Here is a 27,461-nt window from a genome sequence, read left to right as displayed (position 1 = left end):
TCTTTTTATTTTTATTTTTTTTGGTAAATTTTTTTAATTGTTTTTTTATATTTAGAACAGACAAATACAATTGAACAAAAACCCTTTCCCACCCCCCACCCTTTGCGGTCTCAAGGAAAACAAAAACAAACAAATAAACAAAAACAGAAATCACACCTTGCCTAGTTGCTCTCCTCTAATTCTTGTGATGCTGAGGTCATTAGGACTGATACTTGTGCTGCTGTTTTTTCCCATAGATCTGTAGTCGATGATTTAGCTTTGTTATTCCTTGCTGTCGAGAGCTCAAGCATAACTGTCTAGAAAATACGCCTTTTCAGCAGTCTTGTATTTAATTGTCTACATTGGTGTATATGAACAATTAATATTGCTTCTATATACATATAGTAATATGTAATTTGTGCTTAAAATGCACAACAGTGCCTCAACTGTCTATCAGTCCATCCAAGTAACTGAGTAAAAAGCTTTCAATTGCTAAAATTGTTGTTTGACACTGAGTCCCTCACCAAATTACTAAAGATGTTTGACTGTATCTTTTGTGAGCATGAACAATGTACTCTATCACACTAGTTCACTCGGGTTGAGTAAAATTTAAATGGAAGTTAATGTGGGCAAATGGCTCAGTATGCGGAGAGTGTTTGTGCAGTCTATTAGCAGAATGGTTTTGTCTCAACACCTGTTACTTCAAATGCATGCATGCACACATACATACATGCATACATACATACAAGAGCTGGGCAATATATCTATTATATCGTGATATGAGACTAGATATAGTCTTAGATTTTGGATATCGTAATATGGCATAAGTGTTGTCTTTTCCTGGTTTTAAAGGCTGCATTACAGTAAAGTGATGTCATTTTCTGAACTTACCAGACTGTTTTAACTGTTCTATTATTTGCCTCTAAGTGGGTACTTAGTCATTATATCCACATTACTACTGATTATTTATCAAAAATCTCATTTTTTTTTCTTCTTTTAAATATTTTGTGAAAGCACCAATAGTCAACTGTAAAATATCGTTGCAGTATTGATATCGAGGTATTTGGTCAAAAATATTGTGATATTTGATTTTCTCCATCTCGCCCAGCATACTTAACATAACAGTCTTGCCTGAAGAGCATAAGGAGTGTTTTTTCGCTGTGGGAGTTTGTTTGCTAGCTTGTTCAATGAGAGGATGTAAGAGACTAAGACATTGTGGCTAGAAAGTGAATGTTTGCACACCATCTATGGCTCCTTTCTGTTTGTCGTAGGGGGCTGGTTGGCTGTCAATATCACTGTAATATTGATGTTAGAGGGCTTGCGATTATTGCTTATGGAAAAGTGGTTGAATATACAAATGGTTTGATTGGCTAAATACACACAGATAACAATAGCATGCAAAATCTTCATAGCCATAGTTGTGTCTATAAAGACTTCATTGTGTGCCTGAAGAACTCACCTGTTTTTACAGCAAGACAACGCTAAGCGCTGCTTTTCGTAAGGTGCCTTCAAGTCTCAAGAGGGCTGACCGCTTTTTGCTTTTCAAAGAGCAGATCATCTTTCCCTGGAAAGTTAAATCTGAGTTAACCAGCTCCTTGCTGCTGTTAACACGTTCTCTTTATTTTCATGCAAGTAAAAAAAGCTCATACCCCAGGCAAGCTAAGCTAGTTAGTTAGATAGCTACAGTAGGAAATACAGACTTAATGTGTCTGTGCTCTCTGTGCACTGAAGAGGCTGTACGATTTGGGAGTTTATACCTCCTGAAAGACTCCCCTGTGGAGGAGTGAAATATTGCTTTGTCACCACTGTAGGAAAAAAGAGAAAAAGAAGGGTAGAAGAGAAGCACTCCCTTCTGTTCTCTTCTATTATCTCATAGCTATAGAATATGAAACAGCAGAGGCAGCCATGTGTTAGGAAATAATGATGAAGGGACCACAGTGGTACAGAAGACGGTGTATAATTACTCAGCCCTGGCAGTAAATTTTGACCCCTCAGGATTTCGGAACCACTGTGGCAAGCCCATTCATACAGATATGGCAGCTTTGGGACAGCCATAACTTGTGTTCTGATGTAGGCGCACTGTATAAATGATTGTCGAGTTTGCAGAGAGAGGTGGTGTAAAGTGCTCAGTAGAGATGCACCGATTGACCGGCTGGTGACCGGAATTGGCTGATTTTCACATGATTGGCCATGACCGCCGACCGGCCGGTCAGTCTGGCATATGCCGCATGATTAACATCGCGCAGCATCGCTCGTGCACACGCAGGGTTTCTGCTATATGCTGTTTATGAAATGTCATAAAGTCATAATTATACACGGCTCTGCAGAGCAGTCTGCTCCACTGATCTCAGGCAAACAGTCATCCGCTCTCTCCCCTCTGAACAACTGGAACATGAAAACCGCACTTACGCGGCTCCCGTGAAATATGACAGCTACAGTTTATCGGAAAATAGCGTTGGGCACACTGACTTTGATGAATTTACTGTTTATCAGACCCCAGATGAGACAAGAAGCTAACGTTGGCGAACGCTGCGGTGACGGTCCCTCTGAGGCCCCGCTGCAGGAGACGCTGTTTTCCTCTGACGCGCTGTATTAACGTTACTGTTCAAAATGCTTTCCAGGTTAGTGGGGATGCATACCGCTCATAACCAACATTAAAAACGTATTAATCTTCCCTCAGTGTTTAGTTTTGTTGCAAAACTGTGTATAAAATGAGCGGTGATGTTAAATCATCTTTCAGGTAACCGCACCCAGGGTACCGTCTATTTGCTGGATTGTTCCGAGGTAACCGTCGGTAGCTAACGTTAGCAGATAGTGTTCATATTTATGCACAATGACCCATAAAGCAAACTTGCAAAACTTCATACATACAGAAGTTTAGTTGGCTAAATATCACATTTTTTTAGTTGGATATTGGATGTGAAAACAAGGAAATGGTTCTTCATAACAGGAGTAATTTATATAGTTCTATTTTATAGTGATCGATTATCTGTTCAAAAAATGTTAAATGTAAAATGTTCTATTAAAGAAAAGAGAGAAAATAAATATTTGTGTGTGCCGTAAAGTGGTTAGAAAAAATTAAATCGAAATCTGCTAAAATCGGTATCGGCAGGTCAAACTCAATGAAAAAAAGAAGAAAAATTGTAATCGGTGCATCTCTAGTGCTCAGTATCTTTTTGACTGTAGTGTTATTGAGCTCCTTGCACTGATGTTTAAGCCAATGAGGCGTAAATGTCTTGCTGGCATTCTCTACTGTATTAGTGATTGTACAGCTCATAGCAAAACCATTATACTCAAAGGCAGATCACTTACAACTTTTTGTCCAGGAGTATCAATTGTATGTAGACCACATAATTGTCCACAGCTGTGTTTTTAACATCCAGTTTCATGGTTTCATTTTTGGATATTGTGGTAAGAGCTTTTCCCCCAGTATCTGCTTTCCTGTAGCAGGTGGATGTTTGGATGAAGAGAACGTGATTTTTAAGCTGTAGATGGCAGTGGGCAGCTGCCCTCAGTTTACCCTCACTGCAGGGTTTTTCAGCCTAGAGCCTCACAGTGGGGGGATTTAGTATATGGCTGTCTGTAGCTTCAAAATGTATTGGTCTTTCCAAGCATAAGAGCCTTTGAGTTTTGTTCCTTCACATAGGCCTACATAGCTAGGATATTTCGAGGGCTACCATCATCAGAAGTTATACATGGATGTTAATTGCCTTCCATCTTACACCTTATCAATATAATCTTTAGAGTAAACCTGTGCTTTCTTTTACCAAATCAATTCAGCCACAAGTTCTAATGAGTATGCCTTCAATATAGATCTCAACCTGTAATGATTAGGCCTGTAATTATTGCTGCCGTTTGTCTTCCGTTTGTGATATCCAATTGATTAGCCACCCGTTATGACAGAATTGCTTTTTGTGTGCCAGTAATTACTCCTTATCTCTGGGATTCACTGCTGCCTGCTGTTTCTACCTGGCTCTCCCAGTGCCTTCCCTATTTTTGGTCGATGGTAACAGTGGGTTTTGATAAAAGAGAAGCCTCTGCCCCAGTGGACTCCTTGGCTAAATGTGGAATTGGCATGCCTTTCATCCATTTCCTTTGATTCACACGCCGCAGTTTGAAATTCAGTGACTCTGTGCTTTTGGGAAATGTCACATTTCTTATCCCCCGCCTTACCTCTTAAATGTACGTATCTAAATTCAGCTCTGTGTGTAGCTTGGCTTATTGGCTCTGCAGCATTTAACAAAGAGTTTAGGGAGGAGAGTTTGTGACCTGAAGCTTGCAGAATGTGGTTTAAGAGAACAGAAACCCCATCTCCAACTGGTAGGATCCGTGTAACACATGGACAGCTCTTAGTACAGATGGGAATGCAACCATTTTAGGCCATGAAATAGGTAACAGAATCTTAGTCTATATTTGATCAGCACTGCCTACTTTTATCTATTTCATCTAAAAAATTTTATTGCTTCCTTTTTATGCAATATAGGAAACCATATGGCTTATCGTATATTTATATTTGCTCATTACTGTTTAGTGTTACAGCTTAATCTTAAAGGCATACTATGTAACTTTTACAGGTTGTCTTATTGGAAGTACAGCACAGAGAGAGAGACATAGTACACTTAATTTCTTGTATTGCCTTTGGGTCGTCTGCGTTTGGTGTGTTTTTTTTTTCTCCATCTTGAGAGCTCTGGATACTGCTTATGCCTGCAGAAATTTAATTGTGCATTTTTCATAATAAGTTTAAACCATAAATAATTCAACAGTGAAAACCATATCAGGTACCTGAACTTTGAAAGGGCTCAGGCTGCTGTTAAAATGTATTAATGAAAAACTAAATATTGACTGTTTCTCTCCTGCATGTGTGGAACATGCTTCATTTTGTTTCACAGGTTCAACACTGAGCTGCTTCTGTTTGGTCTCTCAGTGGTAGGCATCCGCTATTGAATTAGTAAAGTGAAGGGCTGTGGCTTAACAGTGTTTCATGGCTTTCACCATCAGTCCTTTTTAGACAGAAAGATTATGGATTTAATGGCATTTACAGTGCATATCCTTCAGGTCTATTTTCTTAACATTGCCATTATACTGTACGTGGTGCAATCTTTATTACATTGATCTCATAATATTGTTGCCACCCAGTGTGTCCACATTGCAGTTAGTGACACTCATCTCTGTGCATGCTCTTAATCTCCAGTGCTACTTATAATTTCCCATCTGGTGCCCATGTAGTGTGCAGAGACTGTCACAGAAGCATCTGTTGCAATTGTCCGCTCATCAGTTGTCAACCCAATATATTCATCAGACATGATTTTTCTTTGGCGGAGTCATATGTGGTCGGATGGATGGCTACATGACTTAACTGTAGTATTTTGGCTCAAGATCATGGATTTACCCCAGTAATCTGAGACCCTGTGAAACGATAGGCTGCAAATGAATTGCAGCAGCTCATCAGTTAGGCTACATCATTTAGTAAACAGCTGACATTTTGTGTTTTTGGAGTTGAAAAGTACTGAATGTGTGCTCGTTTACATGCTGAAAGCTCAGTCTGTACAGGTTAGGTTATAATATTAGCTGTTGTGTGATATTTCAGTTGATCTTTGCAAATAGTACAGTCAAAAGCATCCTTCTGCTGAATCTTGCCTTTTACTGAGGGGAGTACAAAGATGACCCACATACATTTAGTAAAATAGCAGAAGAATTCATTGCTGTAGGTAAGTTTATTTATTCTTGACCATCTTTTTCATGTGTGAAAGCTTTGCCTATGGACCCACTGCATTGTCCAAATTCCATGCCCTATCTAGGTTCAGTCAGGGACATTCTTGGGAAATGGGAAGCTAAGCTTTGTGGGGAATTGAAAGTATTACAGGCCACACTAAGAGGAGCTTAATGTTTTAATAGACGACCAGTTTGCTTTGAATTCTGACAGATTCAGCTGCATTTCTGGAATCATTCAGTGGAATATGAATTTCAATTTTATTTATAGTATCAAATCATAACAAGAGTTATCTCGAGACACTTTATAGATAGAGTAGGTCTAGACCACACTCTATAGTTTACAAAGCCCCAACAATTCTAGTAATTCCCCCAAGAGCAAGCATTTAGTGCGACAGCGGCGAGGAAAAATTCCCTTTTAGGAAGAAACCTCGGCAGACCCAGGCTCTTGGTAGGCGGTGTCTGACGGTGCCGGTTGGGGATGTGATGAACAGTGGCAAAAATAGTCACAATAAAGATAATGGAACAGTGACTACAAATGGTAGTTGTAGTAGTTCATGTCATAGCAGGGAACTGCAGGGTGTTACAGGATGTAGCGTGGCACAGCAGAGCATAGCTGGACGTAGCAGGATGCAGCAGGGTTCAGCAGGACACTGCAGGGCACCACAGAGCGTAGCAGGGAGTGCAGCAGGACCACGGCGACAGCTGCAACCAAGATCTTGGTGCCATCCTAATCCAAGGAAATATGCTGGGCGACAAAAAAACAAAAAAACATAAGGACTCCGGGGAGTAAGTTCCCCAGAGCTAGGTTAGTAACAAGCATTTCTGGGACATGGATGCACACATGAAGTGTATGATAGGAGCGGTTTTAAGAATGATCAAGGTAACCTCAGTCAAACCTCTTTTTAGGTAGGTTTCACTTTACATTCTGTACACTAACGACTTAATACGGGTGTAAGGGAGACCGCCTCATCTTGTTCTACTCATACCCCCATCTTACCTAAGAACGCATTCTGCACAGTAATTGCTGTGGTGTTAAACCAATACTTGTTGGGGTTCAGATTTCTCATCTATCTTCTGTAATTGCTAATCAATACTAACCTAACTTCAGTTGGTTAATTGTTTGCCACATGGCCACCTCTGTATAGTATTATTGAACACAAAGCACCGTTGCCTAATGGTGTTGTCATTGATGGATTCCCTGCACATAAGCCTACAGTTTTGCAAATTGATAATCTCGACCCCTGCCTATTATGGCTGACTCCATTCTCAGTTTGTTCCATTTTGTTATTACGGCCTATTTTTAGGTTGCCTTTTTTCCCCTTCTTTTAACTAATACCCTATTGTTTTCCCTCTATTCCATTCTACATACTAAATGGCCAAAAAATACTTGCTCCCTGTACAATGAATAAAATGCACTGTAGTGAAACTCCAGTGTCTGTCATGTTGAATTTTTGTAGAGACAGAAAGGAGGTGGCGAATTCTCTCATGTTTTGTCCACCTACATTTACATATATTGGAGAGACAAAAGATGGGCATGTAGGCATCAAAAAAGGTGTTTGTTTTTTTACATTTTTTTTTTGTACATTGGTGGGAAAACGCATACATAGAATGGCTAGCACGTGTCCCACAGGCTGCAGCTGTTTCTTTCCCATCTGAATTCACATCTCCTGTTGCATTACTAACACTAAATTTCATCCATCCTACAGTCTGCTGTTTATTACTTTTATGTTTCACTGTGATGTTAATCATACATGTTGTGTCCGCAGCAGGTAGAGACAGTGTGGTGTGTTACCTCAGGCAAGGGTGCACACCGCACAGTTCAACAAGGTTATTTCTCAAATCCCAATTAGGGGTTATTCCTATATAGGATGTAGAAATGTTGTGGTTGTAGGACCATCTCAGTTGATCTCATTGGACTCAGTTGACTGGGCACATTCTTCTGCATCATCATATCATTGAGAGCAGTCAGATCAAGCTGAGCAACTGCTTTGTTTAGATCACTAATCAGTTTGTAGTGGTTTAGTTCAAAAGGCAAGAGGCTGTGGAGTGTGAAACGATTCTGTGTACCTTGAAATTTCTTAATAGACCACTGCCCTGTGCCCCCCTCAGGCAGCCACAGGCCTCCACCTCATGCAAGAAGATTAAATGCTACTCACTGCTTTCTCTCTTACGAGTTTTGTACACATTTTGTTTTGAAAGTTTTATCATTTGCTACTTAACAACTAGGCCTACTATATGCTGCTGAACAGCTACTATAGAGTAGTGCAGTTTCCAGTGGAACTTGCCTAGTCAGTATCTAAACTTTTCTCCATTTGTTTCTTTTTAATTGGAACAGGGTATGGCTGTGTTCTGTAGACATACAACCATTGGTGTCATATAGCATGAATGATATGGATTATCCAAGGTGATACTGATATTTTATTCAGTTCATTTTCTTAATCAAATACTGAATTCATTGTAGAAATTGTGTAAGTAAACAAATTGTAAATGATCAAAGAATTGGTATTATTACAGTTATTGGTATGGTCAATATCATTGCTATTGTTTGAAATAGGCCCAAAACTAATATTTTTCAAACATGTTTGTTTATTTTTTTTTTTAATTAATCCTTTAGCACATAACATGTCAAAGATGCTTGGAAGTTTTTCTTTTACTTCTGAAGACAAGCTCCAACTAATTTAATGTGCTCCAGAGAGACCTGATCACTCCTGGCCTATCACAAGTTAGCAGCTAAAAGGGACCAAGTATTTAATTTTATAATTGTGCAAAACAAAGAGGCAAGCAAATTTAATGTATGCCCAACAAATGTATATTTTTATTGAATGTTTAACTTCAGACATTTCAGCAAATTTGAGCAACTTTATCAATCCTGTCCGGCCATGCATGCTTAGACAGATTACATTCTTGCCCTGGACTTATTTTGTGTTAGAGGTGCTACTACTGCTGCATATATGATCACTGTGCGTTCGTGGCCCTGTTTGGATAATTTATCATTCAGTGCATCTCCTTGTCTGCTTATAGCTCGTGTAAGCATCTTGTCTAGCTTGGCTAAGAAAATAGCCTAATTCAAGATTGATTGTTTTGTTAGGCCTTATAATGCCTTGTGGGTCTATCAATTCTGATAGGTATTGCCAAGCTGTTTTCACACAGGTGTGAAACCACCTGTGTCTCTGTGAAAAGATAATTAGTATTGCCAATAGCAGTGACTCTGCTCTCTATGAATCTGAGATCAGAAAAAATGTAGAGCTCATTAGCTAATTACCTTAAAGTATAGTTAAGGCTGCTTTGAGTATTTTACACACAAAGCAGCACATTATAAATTTCAAACTACAAGCTTCTTTGTGCATTTGCTATTAGACTAAGAGAAACAACCTTGACACATTCACAGAATAGCACCTAGGCAAAGACGAGTCTTTATCAGGCTGTGCCCCATTTCAGAATAGCATAACTCTGCTCCTAAATGCCTTTTTTTTTCTTTTCTTTTTTTACAACCCAAACAGTTTTATGTGGAAATCTTTATCTTGACTGTCAAAATGTGGTGCTGGAGCAAATAAACAATGCTAGTTTATAGCTATTCTGTGTCTAATGGGTATTACCAGTTAAAGCTGGGGCACAATATTGTGTATTGAAATTATTCCCCTCTGCAAGTCAATATGTATGCCATTATGTCTCTTTACCTCAAGATATGCAATATGATTTTTCAATTTTCATTGGTTATTACCAACAGGCAGTAGTTTGGCTCTTTGCATATTGACATGATGCTCTTACACCTCACCAAGGCACAAAAACAGAAACCATCTGCTTGTGTTAGCATTGCCAGCTGATCCAAATACATGTTTAATCGGTCCAGTAATTTAATTGAAATTCCATTGTTATGGGATTTTCTCAAGATTCTCAACATTTCCTACTGAACAATTTGGAATGCCTAGTTTCTATATGCCTATATTTCTTTGCCTCTACAATCACGTCTTTAGCCTTAGGGGGTCATTGGACTTTAAAAAAGTTATGTTATTGTAACCTAAATAATTAACTGCATGAGTGTTTAATATTCAAAATGTTTTGGGTGCAGCTATTTCCAATAGCGTTGGAATGAAATGGCTCCTTATGGACCTCTTCAATCGATCTCAAAAGATTAGCTCTGCACTCAAGATTCAATTGAAAGAATGCTTCCTGAAGTGTCAGCAAGTGTTCGCACAGTGAAAATATATTTTTGTCTGTTTGGGATTTTTGTTAATGGTTGACCTGGCAGAATAATTAGCTGCATGTTTGGTATTTATCTCCCAGTGATGCTGTTCATATGTTTCTGCTGCTCGGGTTTTTATCAACAACCCCACATCAACTGAACATTGCCTCATTGAACCTACTGCATAAGCTGTCAGGCTAGTAATTACAGCCAATATTTAATTTCAGATTTACTAACTGATGCCTTGTATCATGTGCACAATATTGCCATCACACATCCACAAAATGCAATTACCATACTGGGTCATTTAACCAGCAGGATCACTCACTCACTCACTCACTCACTCACTCACTCACTCACTCACTCACTCACTCTCTCACACACACACACACACGATACAGCAGCTAGATATATGCCAGTATACCTCATGTTGTCAGATGATGGCAGGCATGCAGGGCATTCAGCATTATTAAAGCTATTTGGCAGCTGTCCAGTGAGCCGGTTAGTGTGACCCTTCCATCAGCATAGAGGTATTAATTTTGGGGCAGGATGGGAAAGTGCACAGTGTGACTGAAAACTAACTGTCATGCAATTCTCAGGTAATCAACCATAAAATCCTATTGGGAGACTATTAAAAGGTAAAATGCTATAGGGTGCATATAGTTGTAATCCTATTCAAGTTATTGTAAAACAGTAAGTGAGGGCCATCTCTAGGAGCCTAATCAGAGTATTGCATTTACAGTTGGGGTTGCAGGTAGATCTAGTGGTTCATAAAACTAACTGGATGATGCTGGATTATGCGCTGTCCCAGTGAGGATCTGTCCTGCTGAAGTGTCCATAAACTGGACCCTGAATCTGCAACCTACTATCTCTTTACTCAACTGCCTCACAAATGGTGACCATAGATTAAAGCTCAGTTGTAATTTGATTTCTCTCGCTGTCTTACTTTAGAATTTGTTTTAACTTGTATGAACTACAGAAATTCAAATTTTATATTGTTTATATTATTTACATCCTTAAATGTGTCTGATATTGTAATATTTACTATACTTTTGACTTGTGATTGCATGCTAATATCCCCCACCTTCATCTATCAAGGACCCCTTCTTTTATGACAAACCCTTTGATAAAGTATCACATGCTCTGCTTCTTTCATTATAGTATTTCAAGACTGCTGCCTCTAAAAAACCCCCCATAAAAAACCCTTGGTGCTCAAACCTGACATCTGGGTGTCTTTGTTGTGTGAATGTTGTATGCGCTCACTTCCCTTCTGGGTCCCCAAGCAGGCTCTCATTTACATGTTATTCATTCAGAGTTTGACAGAGGTGGCTAATTAGTCAAGGTGGTGATTACACCACTGAAACCAAAAGTCTGTCAGACATTCACCATATCGTGAACCAGTGGGGAAAAGGCAATGATGCGTCTGATTATGTAGTCGATACTGAATGAGGCATTACTGCCTTGTAAACAGCAATGGAGCCCACTTAGTCATGCTGATGATGGCCCTGTCTCAACAGGAAACTGGTAATCCGTAAAACAGACCTTGATTCAAATGAATTATGATGCCTGCAGGGGGCCCCGAGTGATATAAAGTGCACAATATGCCACTCCCAATTTTCTGTATTGTTTTAAGAGCTTATCTGAGGGGTTGATATAGGGGCCATTTTACCCCCTTAATTTTCGTAGCCATCAATCAGATTTTTATGGTGTTTTTTTTAGGTGAGTTGGTTCACCTGCTGGTGGTTGGCATCACTGGTCATCAAGTGCTCTGTTGCCTGTGACCATATTGGCAGCTATGCATTACATTACTAATGTGCCTGGCAGAGCTATTATCCGCCTCATCAAAGGGACAGGGCAGGTGTAAAGCACTCTGCTCTGCTGTCCATGAGATCATTGGAGAATGGGTTTTGTGGATGGCTTGGCAGGGTGCAAAGTTGTCTTTTAGAATGCTTTTTTTTTTTTTATATTCCCTTCGTTTCTGCCTCACTGATTTGACAGTTGCAGAACAATGAGGCAAAAGTGGTCGACCAGTTCCACCCGCATTCAAAGTCCCAGTGTGGTAAAACTCTTACACCTGGCTGCCTCTGCAGCTTTGCACTTTGTAATATTATGGTTCTTTGCAGTATTTAAGTAAATAAACTCACAGAATGTAGAAAAACAATTGTTGGACTTCCATCTATTTTTAAAGGAGCAGTTTGGTTGGCCACTGTGTGTGATTGACATTACCCACGCAGTTGACTAATCACTCACGGACTCTCCCCCTATCACACACATTGACCAACTCTGACAGACTTGCTCTCTCCTCCTTTTCAACATGAAATAAAAAAAATTAAGTCATCAAATTTGCTGTACTTGCACGGTCTCAAAAAATGGTCGCAAAATGCAGTCTGGAGCCCTGCATTCCTGGACAATCAATAGAACATCAAAATAATAAAACGCCAATATTGTATTACATAAACACAGTTGTAAACAAGTTGGGCCTGTTTACAGTGGAATCAGTTATTTGAAATGCTGGATCTTTTAGAAATTATGCATTGTGCTCAAGATGAACACAAGAGACCAGTTCTTAGAATTGGGTTTTGAAATGTCTCACTCTCTCACCACAAAAACACATGCGCACTCTCTCACTACAAAAACACGCGCACACTCTCTCACTACAAATACACACTCACTCACTACAAAAACACAAACTATAGTGCCAACTGAATCTCACTCTGGAGTAGATAGAAGTGAGGAAATTCTGTTTATTTGATTTGGGATTGTTGACAGGCCTGTGTTACTTGTGCTTGTTTTGAGGCCATACTGTTTTTGCTTGTGTGTTTTGTGTTGACATTTCTTCAGTCCATAATTAATATTCCTGGAACATGCATGTTAGGTAGAGGTGTGACGAACCACTAGAGCTGCAGTGCAGACGGAGTGAGACTACGTCGCCTCTGCAGCTTGTTCTCACAGTGAGTCACGGCAATGCCGGTAAATAGGGCTGGGCAATATATCTATTATATCGATATCCTGATATGAGACTAGATTTTGGATATCGTAAAATCGTAATATATTAAGTGTTGTTGTCTTTCCTGGTTTTGAAGGCTGCATTAGAGTAAAATGATGTAGTTTTCTTAGCTTACCAGACTGTTCTAGCTGTTCTATTATTTGCCTTGACACACTGTCATTAAATCGACATTTCTGATGATTATTTATCAAAAATCTCATTGTGTATTTTGTTAAAGCGCCAATTGTCAATCCTACAATATCGACATCAAGGTATTTAGTCAAGAATATCGTGATTTGATTTTGATGATTTGATTTTCTCCATATCGCCCAGCCCTACCAGTAAAGCGGTCGCAATTGTGTGGTTTCAGTTTTCAAAACTTAATAAAAAAAAATTTATTACAGAGGGAAAGTACTGGAACCGAAATTTCTGGTACCAATATCGGTAAAAATGTGCGTACCCAACCGTACCCGCCACTTTTAAATCGTTTGTGTGGCATTTTGTATTCCCGGTGAAAAACGCAACAGTTGGTCTGAAGAGGTTGGTTATACAGGAGAGAAGCCATTTGAGGTTATGGCAAAACCTTTCACAGTGCTCGTTTCTCATTTTGTGACTTTCAATTGAATAAAAGAATATTTTTCCAGTCATATTTCATCTTTGAAGTTTTCTTTAAAATAGTGTTAAAATCTTGTCTCGTTCACGTAACTCAATATGTTGTCTCGTCTCGTGAGCGGCGTGTCTTGTCACACCCCTAATGTTGGGTCATAGGCCAAGGAATCATTTATACAATTTTGGTGCAGATCTGGATTTTGTTTACAGGGTTCAAAATTAGTACCATCTACCAGACAAATGCTGGTTAAATATGTAAAAAAACAATGGTAATCTATTGAGTGGCTGGTCAAATTTCATCATCCACTAGCCATTTGGCTGGTTGACAAATGTTAATTTTGAAGCCTCGGTGCAGATCTAATCATTTATACTTCTGATTTAAGAATGTTCTCATGAACTATTGCATCTGCATACATAAAAAAAAAAATCTGGTACTTGAATGTTTGTATGATTGTCTATTCTTGCACTTTGATGCAGATCCCTACTAGTGCGGTACCCATTTATAGCGCGTGCCTGTTCGGAAAGGCTGATTGCTTGGTTCCCAGTATTGCTGCTTGCTGCGTTGTCGGGAGGCGTGCCCCTTCGAAGCGTTCTCAGACAAACACAAAATTTAAGATCGTCACACCTAAACATGGCTTTGCATGGTTTTGTGGCATTTTCAGCTCCTTGCCGTAACCTTACCTTGTTCGTTGGGTGAAAATGTTGTTACACTTATAGTCTGAATCAAAGAACCTCTCTAGTGTGTAAAAGAGCTGATTAGTCCTGTCAGATGATTTCCTGTCCTCTCTGGTAGAACAGGTAATTGTCCTTTTAGCAAACTGCTCTGCCTTGCTATAGGGTCTATATGCATGAAGTGTCTTCCATGAGGTACAGTATATGGGCCTCTGAACATGCCATAAAGCAGCCCACATTAATGAGCTGTGCAGCCAAGAAGGTGCCTCTGAAAATTTACTGAACACTTGCTTCCTTCTCTTTGGCAGCAGTCTTCTCAACAGTGTCAGCTCTTTCGATCTGCTGCTTGACAGTGTTCCAACCCCCTCCGCTTATCACAGCTACAGTGTGAATCAAGGCCTGTTTGCTGTGAGATTCCATATATTTATTCTCAGGGGTTTTTGCTTGTTATGTTTTTTTGTTGTTTTTTTTGCCCTGATTTCTCTGTTCCAACACCAGACCCATTTTACGCATTTGTCACCTCAGCACATGCCAGTGGTTGCAGTTTGAATTATCTGTGCAATAAGCAGGCTTTGTTCTGAAAATGCCACGGTATGTGTGAGCTCCCTTCATCTCTTTTTTAACCGAGGGCTGACCTGAGAGATGTTGGCATCAGCACAAAGGCGCACATAGTGAATGGAGGGTTTATCTTCCCTATTTTAACAAGGCAAAGTCTCTGCAGCTTACCCATTTAGACCGCCTTCAGAAAATCTGGAAATGAAATAACCTTTTCTTTTCTGGAGTTTAGTGTTTTCTGGGATGTCAACAGCTATAAAATGTTTGCAAAACATGGTCTATAAATGAAAATGGATGTTTCTTTTCTATTTGTGGTTTTAATGTTGCCTTGTACTCAGCCAGCCCTCTTCTCTTTTTCTTCTGCTGCTTCAGGTTCAATTACAGATCAACACACCATCTCACCACAAATGGCTTCTACGAGTTCCTCAACTGGTTTGATGAAAGGGCCTGGTACCCCTTGGGCAGGATCGTTGGTGGCACAGTAAGTTTCTCTTCAAATTGATGCAGTCAACCTCCGCAATTTAAAAAGTGTATATATAGTTTTATTCAACTATTCTAGAGTGTCTTCAGGGAAATACAGATTTACTAAAAATAAATGATATGAGATGAGACGGTGAATGGTTGTTTGCAATTCTGAAATAGGGGGGGGAAAGTGTGCTCCACACACAGTGTGTATCACACTGCTCAGCCTCTCCAGGAGGTATTATGTAAGGGTACTGGAAAGGACGCTCCAAGTGATTAATGAACTTCAGATTGAGGAGGAGCAGTGCAGCCTCCATCCTGGTCGTGGATTTTTCTTGGAATTTACGGCCTTTATTTGATAGGACAGCTTGGACATGCAAGGGGAAAGGGATGCGGAATGACATGCAGCAAAGGGCCGTAGGTCGTAATTGAACCCACAGCCACTGTGGCGAGGACTAAGCCTCCGTACATGGACGCACGCTCCACCCAGGCGCACCTCTTTAATCTCTTTAATCTTGGAAGAATACTGCAGGGGTCATGGAACTCGCCCAACTTTTTTGTGTTTTTTGTACCTGGAAATGGCTTATGTAAAGCCAATAGTTAGCCTAAAGAAACAATGCGTCTGTCCCAACTAATGTTACGGTTCGGAGCAGCAACGCTGGAAACGTAACAGCAGTCCGTATCTAATAACGTAATTTACACTGATTTAAGTGTTCTTGGATACAGTTTGTTGCTAGTGTAGTGTGTGACATGTAGGTCTGCAGCCAACCACCAATCACAATCAATGTTGATCAGTTTATCAAATAAACAAGCAAGCACCGCTAGTCGACCGCAACATGTATGCATTATTAATTTCATTGACTTTAGCCTGGATTGATAGTATTATATGAATATAATGGTGTCATGTCAGTCAACCAGTGTATTTAACTACCTAATTTCCCTCTTCAAAATCACTTGAGAAGAGTAATCACGGCGCTTTCTTGCTTTGGTGTTTGTAAAGCATTAAAGTTCATCAAAGAATGGTTCACATAAGAAAAGTTCTTTTTTATTTTCCTATGTAGATGCACTCCCCTACAAAATCACCCCAGTGGTCAAGAATGATTTATTTCCAAATAGAGATTTGTCATTTTGTAATGACTTTTTTCATATCACAACATATATTGCAGGAAAAAAAAATATCACAATGTCAGTTTTTTCCAATATCGTGCAGGCCTACATCAGACTATAAAATAGTTTGGATGAAGGTAAGCAACTCCAAGTCTGAAGCCATGCCACTCTACTAGATTGCCCACTTTGGCCTAGGAGCCCAGTTGCTGGCTGAGGTGAGGGAGTACAAAATTGGGATCTTGTTCATGAGTGAGGGTAAAATGGAGCCTTAGATGACTGGCATATTGGTACAGAATTCCCAGGCATGCTGGTTTTGTAGTTGACTATGGAGGGTACTAAGCCTGAAGGCAATGCTCTGGATTTAATAGTTGGAATCTCACCTGTGGTCATAAGCTCTGGGTAGTGACTGAAAGACCTTTATTAAAAAGAGGTAGTTTGGGAATCTGATTAGGAAGAGTCCTATGCACGTCCATATGGAAAAAGTCCAGGCTTGTCCACCTTGGAAAAAATCCCAGATAGACCCCAAAACATGCTGGAAGGATTACACGTCCCACATGGCCTGGGAATGCTTTGGAAGATGCTTGCTGGGAAAAAGGAAGTCTAGGCTACTTACCATGCTGCCATTGTGAATTTGACCTACTTAAGTGGTAAAATGATGGATGAAGTTTTATATTAGCCATGGCTGGAATTTGTGGGGAATTTGCAAAAGTCTGCAGTCTCAATCCTTTTTATATTGAAGGATAATTGGAGCACCAAACGGGCTGCAGTCAGCCCATCCTTGAGTACAGTCAGGCATCAAATTATGCTTTAAATCATAATTAATTAATTATATTAAGGTACCTATGTCTGTTTGGCATTATGTAGGCAATTGTTCAGATTACACTGACCAGATGGAAAAATAATTTGATATACAGTTGTGTTCAAAATAATAGCAGTCCAACATCACTAACCTCATAAATTAAAATGTTTTGGTAGAAGTGATATTTCTACATGGCAAATAATTTACGAGTAAGTGTTGTAGAGTCATAGAAAACCAACAGACCCAACAGTCTTGACATGCATGCTGCTCATTCTGTGTAATTGAATCTGTATTTGAAAGGGGCATGTTCAAAATAGCAGTGTTGTGTTCAATTAGTGAGGTGATTGATTCTGTGAAGAAACAGGTGTCAATTATGGCCCATATTTAAGGAAGGAAGGAAGCAAATGTTGTGCATGCTGGTTATAGTGCATTTCACACTGAAATACTCAGCAAAATGGGTCGTTCCAGACATTGCTCTGAGGAACAGTGGACTTTGATTAAAAAGTTGATTGGAGAGGGGAAAACCTATAAAGTGCAGAAAAGTATAGGCTGCTCAGCTTAATGATTTCAAATGCCTTGAAATGGCATCCAAAGCCTGAACGATGTGGGGAAAAAACGGTCAACTACCATTCGAATGGATCGATCAAAATGGCAAAGGCTCAACCAATGATCAGCTCCAGGAAAATCAAAGAAAACTTAGTTACCTGTGAGTACTGTTACGATCAGAAGAAGGCTATGTGAAGCAAAGCTATCGGCTAAAGTCCAAAGTCGCAAAGTCCCATTGCTGAAAAAAAGACACAAAAGACGTACTGAATAGGTTGAAATTTGCCAAAGGACACATTGACTGGCCAAAGGAGAAATGGCACAACATTCTGTGGACTGATGAGAGCAAAATTGTTCTTTTTGGGTCTAGTGGCCGCAGACAGTTTGTCCGACGACCCCCATGCACTGAATTCAAGCCACAGTACACTGTGAAGACAGTAAAGCATGGTGGTGCAAAAATCATGTTATGGGGATGTCTCTCATACTGTGGTGTTGGGTCTATTTATCGCATACCAGGGATCATGGATCAGTTTCAATACATCAAAATACTTGAAGAGGTCATGTTGCCTTATGCTGAAGAGGAAATGCCTTTTGAAATGGGTCTTTCAACAAGACAATGACCCAAAACACACCAGTAAGCGAGCAAAGTCTTGGTTCCAGATGAACAAGATTGATGTTATGGAGTGGCCATTCCAATCCCCAGACCTCAATCCCATAGAAAACTTGCGGGGTGACATCAAAAATGCTGTTTCTGAGGCAAAACCCAGTAATGCAGAGGAATTGTGGAATGTAGTTCAATCGTCCTGGGCTGGAATACCTGTTCACAGGTGCCAGAAGTGGTCGACTCCATGCAACACAGATGTGAAGCAGTTCTCAGAAATAATGGTTATGCAACTAAATATTAGTGCAGTGATTCAAAGTAAAGCAAACCCTTGAGACATTTTTCAGTTTATACAGTAAATGTTTGAGTTTGTAAAGAAAAATGCAAATACTGCTATTTTTTTGAGCAGCCTAATATTCCTTTTTCTTCACTTTCTGTAAAGGTATAATACAAACTTGATCAATTTTGATTTGGAGTTAAATGTGCAGTGTTCCCAATGCATTGATATTATGGAATTTAAAAGCTATTCTAAGGATTTTGAGCATTATTCACTTTTTTAAACGCACTGCTATTATTGTGAACACAATCAAAAAAAATCTTTTAAAAACGAAGATATATTCAAGAGCACATCAGGATTACTCAAATATTGATATGTAGTCAGTATTTGTCCTTATTAGTGGGAAGTGCAAGACAAATGGGAAGTAGATCTTCAGTCTGTTTTAATGGGTATCCTCAGTGCTCTGCATGTGTGTGTTTGTGGGAGGGGGTTAATAAAGGCAGTGCAGGGATACCATTAGCGCTACAAAGATTAATCGATTAGTTGTCCACTCTTAAATTAATCACCAACTATTTTGATAATCGATTAGTCTGAGTAATTTCTAAAAATTCTTTGATTCCAGCTTCTTAAATGTGAATATTTTCTAGTTTCTTCTCTCCTCTGTGACAGTAAACTGAATATCTTTGAGTTGTGGACAAAACAAGAAATTTGAGTACGTCATCTTGGGCTTTTGGGAAACACTGATCCACATTTTTCATCATTTTCTGACATTTTAGAGACCAAACAACTAACCGATTAATTGAGGGGAAAAAAACAGGATTAATCAACTATGAAAATAATTGTTAGTTGCAGCCCTAGATACCATAGAGCTCTATAAGCCTCCGCCGGGCAGCATGGCTTTAAGTCAATCCAGTAGCAACAGTGAGCTGTTAACTCCCTTGGCTGCCATGGCCCCCCTGTTTACCAGCAGCAACGATTGTTGTGAAACATTGACCCTTTTCAGTGAAATATACAACATGCCGATTCCACGCAATTTATCTTCCATTTCCCCCTCTTCCCCTCCCCTGTGCATTTCTTCTCCCAACCTCATCTTCTCAGCCCTGCATCCTGAGAACTGCGAGGCCTGTGTGCTTAAAACACCTTTGGCCTATCCATCTCCCTCTTTAACAACCCCATCTGCCTTCTTTCTTTTGACCACGCTTCATGAACCTACCAGGTTTGCACTGTGAGCTGTAATTGCACTCAGGACTACATAATCCAGGTCTTAAGTGCCAAATAAAGGACTCCCAATGTGTTTGAGTTCAGCGAAGAGGCTGGAATAGAGCCTGGCCCTCGGTGTCTGTGGTGTAACTTTCTTTCTCTTCCTACTTTTTCTTTCTTCCCGTGTCTGTGTAGGTTGATTGGAGAGTTCCTCTGTACAGCTGAGACAGCAAGCCATGTTAATGTGTATTGCTATCAGATGCCGTTATCATTACAGCACCAAGCAGATGGGGCAGGAGCAGTAGCCACACTACGTGATGTTTAATCATAGTATTCACTACTGCATAAGAGACACAAGGAATTGGAATCCAAAACCCATCCATCAGCATTCATCTGCCATAGACAATTACCATCAGCTACTGGGAATTGCATATGACAGGCCTAGTTTGTAATAATGGATGTGCTGGGTCAGTTACAGTTCATGGATACTTGGGCCTTGTATCTATCGAGTGAGAGCTGAAACTCGTGATTGGACTGGTAATCGTAATTGGAAGGCGTATAGTTTTACGTTAATTTTCATGACATTTACAAGATCCCTGGGCTGCACATCGCATAGTCTTTTGCATACAAATAAGCATACACAGCCCACATCTTTCCTCTGTACACTTGTATTGGCATTTCATGAAAGCATGAGTAAAAACTAACTACAGAGTAATACACACGTAGTTAATTTGAAGATTATAGCGAGTTGTGCTGATCTCTGCTCAAATTTAGTTTCACTTAAGTCATTTCATGTTCCAGTTGAACATTGCTTGAAATATTTTTAATTTACTCAGCAGACTACCCTCAAACTAGACCAATCTAGTTCAAAAGGGTCTAAATCAAAATGGAGGACATAGAGCTTCTGTTTTATCAGCTTTGGTTTTGTACGAGGTGGGAGGACAATAGGTTCTGTGATGAACAGTTACATTGTGTAATGTATTGCTTCCTCTTTAGCAGAACTGTCTTCTATCTGTAGATAATTTCTCTTTATTCATGTTAACTCTGTTCGCTGCAACATCCATTTTCTGCCAGGATGTCAAGACTGAATATTTGCCTTGGTCTGAAATAGCTCTCGAGAAATAAGTAAACATTTCAATGGCATACCTACAATAAAACGATGTACAATAGCTAAAAGGTATTTAAAGCAAAAACAGGTTAAAACTAGCTATGAGGCCTAGCTTATATGATTTCTTATGATTTTCTTTTTCTTGAAAGTGTTAAAGGAGAACTCCGGACGATATTTACCTGAATCGTGATCGCTAGATGGCTATGTGTACTGTTGATGGGGGGGGAAACATCCAAAATCGGCACTAGCAAACTGGAGTTGCTGCAGCTATGGCCAGAGCTTCCAGTTAGATAAAATGGCAGTTGTGGGGGCATATTTTAAAGAGTGCCTTTGTGCCTCTTAGCAGACACAAAATGCAATAAAAATTTCTGTGCAACATGAACAGGTCACCTATCGACAGTACACATAGCCATCTAGCGATCACGATTCAGGTAAGAATCGGCCAGAGTTCTCCTTTAAGCTGAGCCGTTACAAAAAGTGTTAGGAGAGCAATTTCAGTGGGTATAATTTGCCGAGTGATTGCCTGGCCAGGATACGTCTTGGATTGCAATTACCGAGCAATTATGGTAGTTACCGTGTCCTTGCATCATGTGTTATTCTGAACGTTGTCGGCCGATGATTGCGTCCGTACCAGTGCCACTAAGGGGGATGATACTGTTCATATTGGAATCACTTAACATGTCGCTTTGCCAACCTAATTTAAGTAATTTTGTCTGTCCTGAAGAAAGATACACTGCAGGTGAATGTTTGACAGACGGGGGAAGGGAAGTCAAAGTATTGAGAGATGAACTAATACAATGATTTGGTCTTTCAATGGGATCTGTTAATGATAAAAAAATAAAATAAATAAAAATTAAGTTTGCCAGCCTCATCCTTAGGTCTGCTGACAACCCACATTTGACTTGAAAGAATTTTAGTGCCAGATGGTCAGTCGATCACTTTCACACAGTCACGTTCTGTCTTATAGTGTTTCAAAAAAGCAGGTGGATGGGTCATGTTGGCCATACTAAATACAAATGTCCCCCTATAACATGCACATGTATGCAAAATGGAGCAAGATCAAGAAACTGATGCAGGAAGGAGATCTGACAGAGCTACTGCAGAGGTTCATCCAGCTGGCACAACAGAACCATGTCCATTTCAGACTTTTACCTGCTTTATCTTTTATATAAGGGCTGAGGTGAGATTGGAATAATCTGGTGCCTTGTTTAAGGGCACCGTGATGGTAGTTGCAGGAGTAACAGAAAGCCACTCACTCATTTACTGTGTAGGCTCATTGTCGAAATCTCACTTGTTTGCATGACTGAGCTAGATACTTTTCTGAACACAGTCAGGCTGCAGGAAAGAAGGGCATTTAGTTTACTCCCACACTGCATTCAAATTTTAAAATGAATGTGTGCAAGCTCTTATTTGCGTCAAGCTTATGCTTTTAAAACATGCAGGGGTGTGGACAAGGGCTGGGTTCATCTCAGATTGGTGCAGTGGGTTTCAAATAGCCTGTGATGCAGGTACAATCTATGGCTTTTGTTTAGAAAACTTTCTGACCGAACATTCCCTCCACGTTTTCCAAAACGTGTCTTGACATTGTCTCCTTTCACATGCGGAGAGGTGGTCTGTGACTTCTGGCTCCAGGTGGAATTCATAAAATCACCATTGCTCTACCGAAGAACAGTGACGAGGCTCTTTTCTGTTACATTAAACATTTTACCCGCCTGCGCTCTGTTTAACATACCCTTTCTCTCCTTTCATCCACTACAGTTCACTTTTCCTCCTCATTCTCTTTAACCTTTCTGGCTTTTTATCTTTCATCATCTCGCATCAACTGTCTGCTTTTGCCTTTTCTCTACCCTGTGTGTGGTCCCTTTTTTATTTATTTTTTTAATTCAAAATCGGACAGATGATCCCGACAGTCATTAATTGTGTATGATAGCGTTAAGTCTCGGATGGGTCACACCGCTTGGAAGACGGACGAGCAGATATCAGTTAATGACTGTTTAGAGCCTTCCTGCTTAGACCAGTCCAGCTGCCCTCTCTCTTATTTCCCCTTTTACTCCACCCACCATCCAATCCCCAGAGGACGACTGTCAGTTGCTCTTTCTCCTGAGCTGTAGATAAGGAAGGAAGGCTTCTCTAATGTGACAGTCCATAACAACAACGGGCTGTCAAGCCAATAAACCACTCTTTGTTGCCATAAGGACAATGACTCACATGCATTTTGGTAACGGCTTTTGTCGTTTGTAGTTGATATTTTCATAATGAACATGCAATGTAATGCATTCTTGAATGCTAATTTGGAGAAAAGTACTGCTAAATTATGCACATAGATTTTGTTTTTATCCATCTAGCCAAAACTCGAGGCAGGCTGTGATGAACAATCTCAATCATCTCTGTAATGTTTTGGAAACCTGGGCCCTACCACAGAGTCCAAAATGGCTAATAATTACAACAGTAGTTTTGTAAATGGCAGGATACCGCTCCATTAGATTAAATCCTATCCTTAGAGCCGAGAGGCAAGACATGGTTGATTTTCATTGAAGCAGATTGGCTGATGAAGATTAGGTCTCCTAGGCACTGGCTAATTAGAGATGCGAAGACCTGAGTTTATTAGTGGCGAGGCAAAGAGTATGGACTGAGAGCTACAGAGAGCACATATCAGGAACATCACTCACACGTTAAACATAGCCTTGTTTTTACTTCAGACAGCCAGTGTACTACACAGGGCCCTAATTGGATCTGCTCTCACATATAGACGAGACAGGGGCACGAGGCCTCGCCTACTCAGGTCACAGCTTCAACTGAACTTTTTGTTAGAGAACACTATACATGGCAACATTTTTTGACTTCATTTTTAAGTTATTTAATAAGTAAAAAATCGCAAATGTCTTTTACATAATTGTGAATTGAATATTTCCCATTGAATATCTTCCATTGTCAGACTGTTGGTCAGACAAAACAAGCATTTTAAAGAGTTCACCTTTGGCTCTGGATATTGTGATGGGCATTGTTTAATTATTTTCTGACATTTTCGAAGCCAAATGATTCATCAATTAGCTGTACAAATAAGTCTTAAGGCAGATCTAGTTGACTTGAGCATTGTTTTCCCTTTTTTAAGAGAATAATCTACTGGCTCTAAATAAGTGTGTTGGTGTAGATGCCTTTGTCTCAATCAATAAAAGGTATTGATAATGTAGCTTGTTATGTTCCATGGTCGTCCTGTTTGTAATGCCCAGAATTGTTCTTGTCTTCATCTAAAATATGTTCTCCCTCTTGGCACCTTTTTATGCTTCCTCTCTCTTCTTGCACTGTCCCCTTTAGCACACCTACCATTACTTATGTCTAAGGCTTCATCAAAAGATTATAATTTATAAATCCCACAATTATTTTCTTGATTAATTTATCTGACCACGAAACATCAGAAAACAATTACCTAAAACCCAAGTTTACGTCATCACATGCCTTTTTTTCGACCAACAATCGCCCATCTCTCTACTCGGGTGTCTCATTATCTGTCCCCAACATCCCTCCCACCCTTCATATGCTCAACCTCTCTCTCTGCCCCCTCACTCAGGTATACCCGGGGTTGATGGTGACTGCCGGCCTCATCCACTACATGCTCAACCTGCTCCACATCACTGTCCACATCCGTGACGTGTGTGTCTTTCTGGCACCGGTGTTCAGCGGTCTGACAGCCATCTCCACCTTCCTGCTGACGCGGGAGCTGTGGAACCAGGGTGCAGGGCTCCTGGCGGCCTGCTTCATCGCCATCGTGCCTGGCTATATCTCCCGCTCCGTCGCAGGCTCTTTCGACAATGAGGGCATCGCTATCTTCGCCCTGCAATTCACCTACTACCTCTGGGTATGTACACTGGTCACTTGAAGGAAGGCTGCGATGAGTAACTGTACATAAAAATGTAATTTAGGCCAATATGCAATTGTAATGGGGATGTACCTCTGATATTATGTTCCATGGCCAGGTTAAATTTCTCCTTTGTTAAAAATCTGAATAAAGCCTGAACATGTGCGCACTCAGCTTTTAAATCTATTTTTGCTATAAAAAAATAAATAAAAACATTGTCGACATTTCTACCCCAATAATGAGGGCTCAGTCTGTTCATTTTCAGAGGACAGGCTTTATGTAGCCAGAGAATTAGCCCTATTTTTTATTTATTTATCCAGAGGCTTAAAAGGCCCACTGGGCATCTTTGCCGACCATGTGGAGCCCAGGAAACTGAATGCTGCACTGTAACACCTTCACAATAAGATGACCTTAAGGGTAGAATTAAAAAAAGATCTCTGGTTAAAGGTTGAATGCCCCCCCCCCCCCCATCAATTTTTCTTTCCTTTTTTCAAATACACTTTCACTGCCAGTCAGTAAATACAGCGGGTTCACCTACCTGCATACAGGGCAGCTGACCTTGTTGAATTCACACCATCACTGTGCTCAACAAGGTCAGATTTATTTTGAATGTAACAAATATTATGCCCAAAACAACTTTGTCCGGGTTATTCTTGTTCTGCCAAGTAGACCTTGAAAGCTGAAAAAACTTCCAAGCTGAAAAAATTCAGCTTGAATGTTTGCAGGAACCACGGTGTCAATGTTTTTTTTTAAATGGGCTTTCGCAATAGGTGGAAGCATAGAGCTTTTCAAGTTGAAAGATGTACAGTATGAAACAGACTTTTCAGACTTGTCAGTGTACCTTGGTGTGTCGCTTTTTAGTTGCATCACCAGCTGCCCTACAGCCCCATAGCTATCTTACTATGAGTGCCTCTTGCACGTTTTAATGTGAAATTGAAGTCCTCTGCTTTACAAAAATGTTTTCATCATCCCCTTCTTCCTTGGTATTGGAGCCTTAACAAGCATTGAGGGGTTTTTCATTCTGTATTAAGCTTTATCCAGGTTTTATTTTGTACTTAAACTTAAATTAATTAAGAATGAACGTGGAAAGGAAACAAAAAAATTATAAACATTTCCAGTTAACAAGTAAATGGAAATAATCTGCTTTTTCAGTCAAACCAGGTTTTCTCCCTTACACTTAAGAGGTCAACATCAACAGATTAAGAGCAGTGCATTACACATATGAATTGCCCACACAAAGCGTACAAATAAGATACAATCCACGCCACAGTAGATCTGGAAGAACCCTTGAGGATAAGTGCCACAAGGCTTGTTGGTGCCTAAAGTAACATAAGTGCGATTTATTTATTTTTTTTAAAGACCAAAATGGATTCTGCGGACCGAATGAAGTTCCGTAACTAGTTTCAAAACCGAGGGACCACACAGGAGAAGTGTCAGTCGTCGTTCATTTGCACATCATAGTGAATGATAAGGCTCATACACCTGAATGAGGGAATTCAGGTACATGGGTGCCATGTTTGTTGCTACTTTGTAGGCGAGCATTAGTGACCTGAACTTAAAGTGAACGGCAACAGGGCACCGAGTGGAGAGTAATGAAAAGTGGAATGACGAGCTGTTTTGGCTGGTTGAAGACCAGACTGCTGCATTTTCAACCATTTGAAGAGGGTTTGACTGTGCATGCTGGCAGCCCTGGACTTGAAAGATCTGGATTTCTAGCTGGTTCTTCTGTCACAAAAAAATACGATGAAATTAATAGATGTGGACAGTACCTGATGTTAGTTTCTGCTGCTGAGGTCAGAGAGGATTGCTTTAGCAAAACACATAGATATCACTGCCTATCATTAGAGCACTGTGGGCATATTTCTAGTCTATAAAATGATTTTCTATTAACAAAATTGCCTCATGTTCCTGTAGACAGGAGTCATAGAATATAAAGATAAGAGGTTACAGTGAAGCAATTACAGTCGCCACTGTAAAATAATCTTACACTTGCACGGTTAACCTGCACAGGAGCAGGTGCCAAATGAATATGAACATTCAAAGCGAGCCCAAATTTAATATTGTCGAATTTATCAATGTAAAAGACGAGCAAAAGACTGAATTGTTTGTAAGGAAGTGATCTGCAATCAGCTGTTTACACAGGCCTTTTTTATTAAAGGAGAACATGCATGGCCTTTTCACAAAGATGCATGCAGCTGTGAAAGAATGCCTGTACAATATAATTTCTTTGAAAATCATTAAGGCTATCCTTAATGCTTTGCTGTAATGAAAAGCAGTTGTAGTTAACACTGTCGTTAGCCATCTTTATCTCTGGCTTTAAATGTTGTATAAGACCAATATTAAGAACATAAATGACCAAATAAATTTAAATACCAGCAGTCACCCATTGCTTTTATGTCTTCTTTGCATCGCTCCTGCTGCTTAGTTTACTTTGGCAAATTACATCACATTTTGTCAGAAGCTTTGGGTAATAGCTAGAAAACTATCACATGATAGGATGCTGCAATGCTTTTGGCGACTCATGCAAATAAGCTACATGTCTGTTATTACCAATTGTAGCTGCGTAGTTGTAGGGAGACGTTTCACTGCTGGTTATAGATAAGGCAGGCAAATAAAGCTCAAGTTTTAATTAAACTAAAATGATACTACATTGATGATTTTTTTTCATCATACCAGCAGCGTTCAAACATGACTGCCTGCAGCTGTTAAAGAGTACCTTTACAGCTCGAAGGCCTGCAGGAGCCCCCACATTTATGCGTAAGTGTATTTAGAGGCCATACAATGGTGCTCATTAGCATTCACTATAAAATGT

General features: G+C 39.9%; 1 protein-coding gene across 1 annotated transcript in view; it reads left to right on the top strand.

Annotated features, from left to right (window-relative positions):
- stt3b (STT3 oligosaccharyltransferase complex catalytic subunit B) overlaps positions 1-27,461 on the top strand; it is a 77,927-nt gene that overhangs the window by 21,407 nt on the left and 29,059 nt on the right. Inside the window, exons 2-3 of the mRNA XM_078266986.1 lie at positions 15,069-15,177; positions 24,362-24,649. Coding sequence (XP_078123112.1) covers positions 15,069-15,177; positions 24,362-24,649 — 397 coding nt within the window. The remainder of the gene's footprint in view (positions 1-15,068; positions 15,178-24,361; positions 24,650-27,461) is intronic.

Source organism: Sander vitreus, chromosome 14, assembly GCF_031162955.1.
Source record: "Sander vitreus isolate 19-12246 chromosome 14, sanVit1, whole genome shotgun sequence".
Classification (NCBI taxonomy): Eukaryota; Metazoa; Chordata; class Actinopteri; order Perciformes; family Percidae; genus Sander; species Sander vitreus.
Note: the sequence above shows the minus strand (reverse complement) of the source record. Positions and strands in the feature narration are given on the sequence as shown.